The sequence below is a fragment of the Octopus bimaculoides genome, chromosome 28 (assembly GCF_046866305.1).
Source record: "Octopus bimaculoides isolate indiv1 chromosome 28, ASM4686630v1, whole genome shotgun sequence".
NCBI classification, from domain to species: Eukaryota; Metazoa; Mollusca; class Cephalopoda; order Octopoda; family Octopodidae; genus Octopus; species Octopus bimaculoides.
In genome coordinates this window covers 16,623,556-16,634,058 of record NC_142955.1, presented here as the reverse complement: position 1 = coordinate 16,634,058, position 10,503 = coordinate 16,623,556, and the positions used below count along the sequence as shown (strand labels likewise).

At 34.3% G+C, this 10,503-nt stretch overlaps 3 protein-coding genes across 3 annotated transcripts in view; 2 read left to right on the top strand and 1 right to left on the bottom strand.

Moving 5' to 3' along the window:
• The window catches only part of LOC106877591 (caspase-7), a 7,347-nt gene extending 5,908 nt beyond the window's left edge, over nucleotides 1–1,439 (bottom strand). The window contains exon 1 of the mRNA XM_089343935.1: nucleotides 1–1,439. This exon is cut by the window's left edge and continues 5,908 nt beyond it. The gene's annotated coding sequence lies outside the window, so the exon portion shown is untranslated.
• Nucleotides 1,440–6,277: 4,838 nt separating this feature from the next.
• On the top strand, nucleotides 6,278–7,730 carry LOC106877590 (caspase-7). Its single transcript, XM_014926530.2, has one exon. It carries the CDS (start codon nucleotides 6,323–6,325, stop codon nucleotides 7,064–7,066), a length of 744 nt encoding a protein of 247 aa, XP_014782016.2. The 5' UTR covers nucleotides 6,278–6,322; the 3' UTR covers nucleotides 7,067–7,730.
• Nucleotides 7,731–9,654: 1,924 nt separating this feature from the next.
• Nucleotides 9,655–10,503, top strand: LOC106877589 (caspase-7). The gene has a single exon (XM_014926529.2). The coding sequence runs from the start codon at nucleotides 9,655–9,657 to the stop codon at nucleotides 10,327–10,329; it is 675 nt and encodes a 224-aa protein (XP_014782015.2). The 3' UTR covers nucleotides 10,330–10,503.

Sequence of the window (10,503 nt, the reverse complement as noted above, 5' to 3'; positions counted from 1 at the left end):
TAGTGTGTTGCATGTCATCAATGCTGTTGGCCTCTGCCGAGGACAACACCTTGACTCAGATTTCTTTGATTGTGGAAGAAGCATGAAGTCGGGCCAGGTTGATCCATTTCCCGTCTATTCTAGTAAGGATGAAAACCTCCTTGTGCGTGTTGACCACCATACTTTCAAGCACAACTGGTTACAAAGACAGAAGGGTGCAGGGCAAGCACACATCACTACTTCTCACAATGGTTGACTGCAGAAGATTCCCTAAATTCTCCGCCAAATAATTCCCGTGTGGAACTGGTGGATGATGTGAACAAACTTCTCAGGGCATCCATAGGTCTCCATTTTTCAGAGCATTCATACATCTCCACCGTGTCACATCCTCTGGAGAAGCCCAGAAAGAGTGTCTACTGTTGCTGCGCTGCTTTCTCATATATTTGTCGCAGTATGAATGCCATGTCCATTGTTGATCTCCCTGGCCTGAAGCCACATTCACACTCCGCTAAAAACTACTGGGAAATGTGTTTTCAGCCGACTGAGAACGTTCTTCACCAGCAAAAGCCTCATCTCCATGCCATCATCTCAAAACCCCGCTCAATCCCAATTTACATCTTAATCTTTTTACTCGTGCTCAATATGCGTCTAGGTGGAGATTATAAAAACTGATGCACTCGTCTGTAAATAAAATGGACCCCAGTCCCACGCGTTCCATTATGAAATCCACAAGTTGCTCTACCATTCTGTGAGGAACTTGTTGCATGTGTCCTGTCTTCTGAGTGTTCTCTTGTAAATCGACTCCCCGGATGACACTGAGAAGCACTTCTAACTTGATAGCTCTTGCGACATCGTCGACAACGAGGATGACAAAGATGACAATGACATCATGCATTGTGTATATGACATTACAGGATGTCTTTGGGGCCACTTCAGCTTTGTATCGCAAAACAGTTTCATTTTCCAAGGACAAATTAATTTCACTGTAAAATAACGGTCAATTGCATGTTAAACGCTCTCGTATATAAGTGTGTTGTGAATGAAAGAGAGCGTGTGTGTGTGTGCGTATGTCTGTGTATGTCTGCGTGTGTGTCTCTGTGTGTGTATGTGTGTGTGTGTGTGTATGTATTTGTATGAAATCTTCATAGTTTTCTTAAATTGAATTCTTCTGGTAGGGATACGGAGATCTTAGCTGAAATTAATCGAATGAATTACAACCAAGGTGTAGTTATGGTGAAGAAAACATATATTCCCAGCTTTTCTTTCAACCATATCCAAATTTTTAGTGAGGGATTCATCTTTTTCTTGCACATTTCTTCTACATTCACATTTTTCTTCTACGCAGGCGCAAAGTAACATATCCAATACGTCTAACATAAGGAGTGTTGTACTTTTGGAAAGCAGGAAAATATATGAGAAGCAACATAGGATCTTTTTTCTAGAAGCCTGAAATTGAAAAAAATAATTTTACAGATTCATAATCTCCGTATTTCTCAACGTCGTTTCTTTAAAAAATTTAACATTTTTTTTTTTAATTGTAAAATAAAACACATTTGGCTGGGAAAGAAGAAATTTCATTTTGGAAAATTTCTTTTTTATTCTGGGAAAATGGTAATCTTCCATAACGAAAACATCGGAATGAGTAAGAAATTTTTGAAAACAAATATGCAGTTGGGGTTGGGGTAAACCCGCCGAAAATTGAAACAGAAGGGATTACATAGAAACATATCTGAAGGCTGAACTCATCAGTGAGATTGTTAAAGGTTCAATATTGATCAAATGTCTTTCCTTCAGGAGTTGGCATTTAAAAATTTGAGCAATGTTTCGTTGATGGTCTAAATCTTCGGCAGTTTCCGTAACGAACTACTTACGGAAATTATCGAGCAATCAGATGCAAGAAAATAAAAAGATTGAACCCATGATCGAAACATTGCGTTGCAGGCAAAGAAAATTACAGAAACAGTTTTCATTCACACTTTACATATTTTAATAAATTAAGAACTGGCGTAAAAGTTGATAGATTTTTATTATGTTGTTGGAAATTCAGAGATGTCACATTAATATGAGACTAATTTTATTAGGAGATTATCCATAAGATTTAAAAAAGAATAGCAGAATAATTGAAAAAATATTACGCAATGGGGCTGAGATAGTTTAATGCAGTGAGAGAAGAAAGAAAAACGATTTCTCTTTGGCAAACAAACTTTTACTGATCCAGCGATATATGAAAATACATGAATAAAATAGCCTACATATTAATATTGTTCATATTTAGTTGTATATAAAAAAATGTTAGTTCAATTTTCAAAGTGTAGAATTATTGTGAAATTTAGAATGGACCTATAAGGCCCTGGTGTTCTTAGTAAAATTTACGGGAGGAAATAGTTTTAGTCAAGCACCTTAAAATGTTAGAGGATATTTATTTAACGAAAATCAATTTGTAGGTTATTTTATTCCTGTGCTTTCATACATCGCTGGATTCGTAAAACATTGTCTGCGAAACAGCAATTGGTTTTCTTTTGTCTTCTCCCTGCATTACACTTTCTCAGCATCATTGCGTAATATTTCTTCAATTCTTCGGCTATTTGTTTCACTCTGGTGGATAATCTCCTGTTATTAACATAATGACTCCGAAATGACAACGAAATAATAAAATGTAGCAGCTTTTACGTTAGTCTTTCGTGTATCGCAGTTAAATCGATTAATAACGATTTCAGGATTATCTTGCTCAAACTCTTTCATCAAAACACGGAGATGTTAAAAAGGGCATGAGAAAATCTTGATTTCATGATGATGACCTCAGCTTTTATACAGATTCAGCACTCAAACATTTGTCCAACTCTTACATCTGTATAAAAGCTGAGCTAATCTTCATAAAACGAAGATTATCCTATGCCCTTTTTAAATCATCGTCTTTTGATGAAAGAGTTTGAGCAAGATAATCCTGAAATCGTTATTAATCGCTTTATTTGTGCAATTCTGAGTCATGGTGCAGAAAACGAGGCTATATATGGATACGACGATGAAGTGAAGCTAGATGCATTGCTTTCTTGCCCGAGACTCGATTGCTGTCCATCATTATAAGGAATACCTAAATTAGTCTTTATTCAAGCAGGTTGTGGGATTAAAAAAATCGATGATGCTAGATTCGGATTCAAATTATCTTGTCTCTTTTGAATTCCAGAGTTTGTATTATTCGAAACACCATGGCTGTAAGCAAATGCTAAAGTTTTGAGCGAGGAAGTAAAATATTTCAGGTGTGGAATCCTTAAATGGATATGGAGCTTCTTACTGCGAGAATTTCTTATGCCTCTGCATATTATACGAAAAGAATATGCTTTAGAAACACATACATCCACAAATGCAGAAGTAGTGTTTTTAAAACCTCATATATATGTGTGTGTGTGTGTGTGTGTGTGTGTGTGTGTGTGTGTGTGTGTGTGTGTGTGTGTGTGTGTGTGTGTGTGTGTGTGTGTGTGTGTGTGTGTGTGTGCGTGTGTGTGCGTGTGTAGAGTGTTAGGTGTTATTTCTTTACTACCCACAAGGGGCTACACAGAGAGGGGACAAACAAGGACAGACAAACGGATTAAGTCGATTATATCGACCCCAGTTCGTAACTGGTACTTATTTAATCGACCCCGAAAGGATGAAAGGCAAAGTCGACCTCGGCGGAATTTGAAGTCAGAGCGTAACGGCAGACGAAATACCGCTAAGCATTTCGCCCGGCGTGCTAACGGTTCTGGCAGCTCGCCGCCTTTGGTGTGATGTCCAGAAGTAAATATTGAAAAAAAGTCGTCAGAATTTTGGAATAACTTCTTTCATTTATTTTATACGTATATTAGCGCTTTCGTTCGTCTTTCGAACTTGTCAAATATAACTGTGAAAATGCAGAGATTTAGCTTATTTATATAAAAACAGGTGTTTTGGGGGGTTTTGTTTATAACAGAACATTGTTTTGTTTTTTGTTTTTTTTTGGGGGGGGGGGGCTTTGGAGACAATGGAAGGTGTATAAGCAAATAGATAACAATACCAACAACTACAAATACATAGAAAGTGGTTCCCACATAAAATTCAAGAACGGATCTATTTTTAAAATAAATGCAGATATGAACTGCAAAACACAAAATCTCATATACTGCATCACCTGTCCAAACTGTAAAGAAAATTACGTTCGCGAAACGAATAACTCACTCTGTCAACGTGCAAGAATTCACAGGCAACATATCCGACAAGAAGAACTAAGAATGATTCCATTAAGTAAACATCTGGGAATATGCGGAGACGGAAAGTTCAAAATCTTTCCCTTTTATAAATGTACACGGGACGATCCACAATACCGAAAAGCAATGGAACTACTCTTCATAAAAATTTTTTTCCCAAAGTTAAATGTTTGAAAGTGAAAAAAGAAAAACAAGGAATGCGTTTTGTATGTATATATATGTATATATGTTTGATATGATATATATAGTTATTTTTACTAATTGATTTTACTAATTCGATTTTTCAAATTTACAAAGATTATACTAATATACTCTCATGCAGAACTACACCTTACAAAAAATAAATAAATAAATGAATGTATGACAGGAATATATTCTAAAAGGGACCCAAAGTCTATAAAAAGAAAGGACAAAGAATATAAAATGAAAGAACTAAAAGCAAAAGAAAAAACAGGAAGACATTTTTTGTTTTCTTTATATTTTCTATTCATTATTCTCTATTTTTTCTTTCTTCTTCCTTTCTTCTTTTCTTCCTCCTTCTTCTACCATCCCTAAAATCTGTCTCAACAAGCTTTTAACCCTTTTTTTGACACTCCTTAAAAAGACCAATTCAATACAATGGCCCTTCTCTCTCTCTTTTACCACATCCATCTCTCTATCTGTCTGACTATCAGTCTATCTATCTATCTCTCTATCTGCCTATCTATCTATCTATTTGCTTATACATCTTCCATTGTCTCCAAAGCCTCACCCCCAAAAAACAAAAAAACAAAACAATGTTCTGTTATAAACAAACCCCCCCCCAAAACACCTGTTTTTATATAAATAAGCTAGATCTCTGTATCTTCAGTTATATTTGAAAAGTTCGAAAGACGAACGAAAGCGCTACTATATGTATAAAATAAAGGAAAGAAGTTATTCCAAAATTCTGACGACTTTTTTTCAATATATATATATATATATATATATATATATATATATATATATATATATATATATATATATATATATATATATTAGGGACAAAATCCAAAATTACAGGTAAAAACTCAATTAAAATCAATTTATAAAAAATTAAGATTAAATTGAGCTTTACAGATTAAAATATATATAAATATATAGTTTTAGGGAAAAAGAACCAAGTTTCATGAACTCATCGATGAAAATCCACTATCACATATAGAAAAATTAATAATTAAAAGCACAATAAATGAGTATAATATAATACAAAGTAAATATCATAAGATAAAGATAATAAAATGACTACACGTGTTTCATAACAAATTTTCAAATACAAAGGAAATTTAAATCGATTAGAATCAATTAAAATTATCGAAAATAAATTCTATTCAAAAATACAGTTAATCGTCAGGTCTTAAATAGAACTGAAGTACGGAAAAATATGGATAAGTTCTATTTTTACTTTGCTAAATGATTTTCTACTATTTGAAAATAATATGTATTCTTGTTTTTTTATATTATTCATTTGGTTTTTTTTTGAAACCAAGTTTCATGAACTCATCGATGAAAATCCACTATCACATATAGAAAAATTAATAATTAAAAGCACAATAAATGAGTATAATATAATACTTGCACACACACACACACACACACACACACACACACACACATGCTCAAACACACGCACACACATACATACACACACATACATACACACACACGTACACTTGTATCACACATTCGTACGTGCATATATGTATGTGTATATGAAATATAATTGGTTTACATGTGTGTGTGTGTGTGTGTGTGTGTGTGTGTGTGTGTGTGTGTGTGCGTGTGTGTGTGTGTGTGTGTGTGTTTGTGTGTGTGCGTACGCGTGCGAGCGCGACTGCGATCCGGAATACAATGGCTGTAAACAAATCACCTCATTGCTCAAAGAACTGAAGTTTGAACCGAGGAACTAAGATATTTAAGGTGCGGCATTCCTTAAATGAATATGGATCTTCTTACGGTTAGAATTTCTGATGCATGTGCATATTTTGAGTTGGAAGCCAGGATTTGGATTTCGTTAACGCATGCGTATTGATTGATAGCAATTTGAGAGGACAGAAATAATATATAATACACGGAACTACATTCAGCTCATCACATTGACTACTATGGCCGCTGGAAGTGCAAACGTTGGGACAAGCGATCAGTCATCAACTGGCAATGATCTCAGTAAATATTTCGCTGAATATAATGTGAAAAAAAAAACACTTTTTGCTTATATAGTCAACCATGGGGGTTCATCAGACGACGCAAAAGAATTTGAAAATGCATTAAGACATATTGGATTTAAATATGTCGAAAGACCTAAAATTCATGAAATGATGTGCAAAGATTGGAAAAAGTTTAACGAAGATAAACGTTATGGTAATATTGGTTGCTTTGTTTGTGCAATTACGAACCATAATCTTAAAAACGATGGATTTGACGAAGGTGCACTAATTTCTAATCTGACAGCCGATAAGTGTCCATCTTTAGCAGGAGTACCTAAATTAATTTTTATTGAACCAAGTCGTGTAGATAGAGGACGCCACAAAACTGATGGACCTGAACCCGAACCTACGCAACGTAAAATCCCAATTACGGCAGATCTGTTGGTTTTTCGTTCGTGGTGGAATGAATTTCTGCCAATCAGCGGCGGACATGGAGATTCGCCGTTTATGAAAACATTAAGCAACGTTTTCACTAAGTATGGCACTGAATATGAAATCATGAAACTATTAACAGCTGTCTCAAACTATATTGCCTCTTGTAAATTCCAAAGTTCGGATAATTCGGAAAACAATGGCTGTAAACAAATGACTCGGATCATGTCGACATTGCTCAAAAAACTAAAGTTTGAACCGAGGAACTGAAATATTTCAAATGTGGATCCTTAAATAGAAATGCAGCTTCTTACGGTGAGAATTTCTGATGCATCTACATATTATATGAAAAGAATATATTTTAGATATTCATACATCTAAAAATTCAAAGGGTGTATATTTTAAGAACTCATACATCTACAAATAAATACACTATTTCACGTGTAATACCTACAACAGAAATTGATAAATAAATAAATGTAATATTTTTAACTAAATAATTACTAATACGATTGCAAACTTAATTTTAGTTTAATTAATATCCTCTTACATTTTAAGATGCTTAACTAAAACTATTTCCTAAGAACACCAGCGCTTTATTGGTACATTCTAAATTACAAACTAATTCTTCCCTCAGAAAATTGAACTAACATTCTTTTATATACAACTAAATATGAACAATATTAATATGTAAGCTATTTTATCCATGTGCTTTCATATATCGCTTGATTTGTAAAAGTTTATCTGCGAAAGAGAAATTATTTTTCTTGCTTTTCTTATTGCATTATACTATCTCAGCACCATTGCGTAATGTTTTTTTTTCCAATGATTCTGCTATTTCTTTTACTCTGGTGGTTAATCTCACAATAAAATTTGTCTTTTATTAACATATAGTCTCTGAATTACCAACAACATAATAAAGTCTATCAGTTTTTACGTTGTTTCTTAATTTATTAAAATATATAAAGTGTGAATGAATGCTTAATTTATAAATGAATAAAGTTCTTTTCAAAAATTTCTTAAGTATTCCGATGTTTTCATTATTGAAGTTTACGATTTTGCAAAAAAAAAAAAAAGAAAAAATATTAATAGGAGGTTCGATAATTTTTTTTTTTTTTCCCCACTTTCATTCTAGTTTTCTGTTTAAAGCACATGTATACATGCAGAGATTACGAATCCGGAAAATTTTTTTTTTTTTCAACTAACGATGAAAGGTAAACAAACAAGGTTTGTTTTAGAAGCGTTGAGATGTATTGAAAGATACAGAAATAAATTTATTTCTAATTTAACGATAGCGTTTATGAAACTAAATTTATAAGTTCTAAAATTGCAGATGAATTCGTTACTGGGCAGTTTAACTTAATGGTAAAGCACTTGTGTGTGTGTAAGTGTGCGTGTGTTTGCGCGTCAAGTGCTTTACCATTAAGCTAAACTACCGAGTAACAAATTCATCTGCAATTTTAGAACTTATAAATTTAGTTTCATAAGTTCGAGTCTCATGGCTTGTGTGTGTGTGTGTGTAAGTGTGTGTGTGTTTGCGCGTCAAGTGCTTTACCATTAAGCTAAACTGCCCAGTAACGAATTCATCTGTAATTTTAGAACTTATAAATTTAGTTTCATAAAGTTCGAGTCTCATGGCTGGCCGGTAGCGTATTTTTCTGCAATGTATGGATATTTTATCCTTCTCACGCTATTTATTAGCATTATATTTTTTCAATTTTAAACTTTGAGAAGAAAACGCCCAATGTCACTCCTCAGACAATTTCCTGATTTCCAAAACTACAAAACTCCGTATATTGTACGTATTGGGTGTGATCCTTTCAGCTAGCACAGATTTCCCCAGAAAAGTAGAAGGAAAAGATCAACCCCCTCACCAGAAAACTGGATATGCTAGAAATAAAAACTGAATGGGAAAATATTATTTCCTCGGCTTAACTACATCTTGTTTTTCGATTAACTCCAGCAAAGTACTCCAAGTTTAGTCTCTGGCCATATCCATCCCAGCACCATTCCACTGAAGAAAACTACACACACACGTACGCACACACAGATACACACACATTCGCACACACGCATACACACGCACATTTTGGAAAAAGAAATTGTTTTGCGATAGAAACTGGAAGTGACATCAGAGACATCCTGTAATTCCATCTGAACTACATGTGATGTCATCGTCCCCGTAGTCATTATCATCGACGTGGTCGAAGAAAATATCGAGTTTGCAGTGTTATGTAGTGTTATCCGGGATGTTGATAGATACGACAACATTGAGAAGAGAGGATACCTGCAAAATGTTCCGCACAGAAAAGCAGAGACAAATGAGGCATCCATAATGCAAAGTGTGGAAGTACACGGAGGATTTATCTCTTGGCAGGGCAGTGACTTTTATGCAACGTTTAAGGAAATTTTTAAAGGAAATATGGCACTGAATATGATATCATGAAATTTTGAACCGCCGTCTCTATGTTGCCTCACTTGAATTCCGAAGTTCAGATAATCCGGAAAACAATGGCTGTAAACAAATAACCTCATTGCACAAAGAACTAAAGTTTCAACCGAGGAACTAAAATATTTCAGATGTAGCAACCTCAAATGAATATGGATCTTCTTACGGTGAGAATTTCTGACGCATGTGCATATTTTGAGTTGGATTTCGTTAACGCATGCGCATCAGTAGCAAACTTACGTTAGTCAGATGGGAGGGCAGAAATAATATATCATACACGTAACTACATTCAGCTCATCACATTGTTATATTGATTACTATGGCCGCTGGAAGAGCAAACGTTGAGACAAGCGATCAGTAGTATTCACCAATTGACGAAGCTCTCATGGAATATTCCGTTGAATATGATATGAAGAATAAAACACATGTAGCTTATAAAGTCGACTCTGGGTGTTCATCATACGATGCAATAGATTTTGGAAGGGCATTAAAACGTATTGGATTTAATTATGTCCTTATTTATGACGATTTTAAAATAATGTGCAAAGGTTTGGAAATTTTTAACGAAGATTGTAATATTGGTTGCTTTGTTTGTGCAATTACGAACCATAATCTTAAAAACGATGGATTTGACGAAGTTGCACTAATTTCTAATCTGACAGCCGATAAGTGTCGATTTTTAAAAGGAGTACCTAAATTAATTTTTATTGGACCAAGTCGTGTAGATAGAGGACACCACGTAACTGATGGACCTGAACCCGAACCTACGCAACGTAAAATCCCAATTACGGCAGATCGGTTGGTTTTTCGTTCGTGGTGGAATGAATTTCTGCCAATCAGCGGCGGACATGAAGATTCGCCGTTTATGAAAACATTAAGCAACGTTTTCATTAAGTATGGCACTGAATATGAAATCATGAAACTATTAACAGCTGTCTCAAACTATATTGCCTCTTGTAAATTCCAAAGTTCGGATAATTCGGAAAACAATGGCTGTAAACAAATGACTCGGATCATGTCGACATTGCTCAAAAAACTGAAGTTTGTTCCGAGGAGGCAAAATATTTTAAATGTAGATCCTTAAATAGAAATTAACATATAGTCTCTGAATTACCAACAACATAATAAAGTCTATCAGTTTTTACGTTGTTTCTTAATTTATTAAAATATATAAAGTGTGAATGAATGCTTAATTTATAAATGAATAAAGTGTGAATGAAGGCTTCATTTATGAATGAATAAAGTGTTATTAAATGCT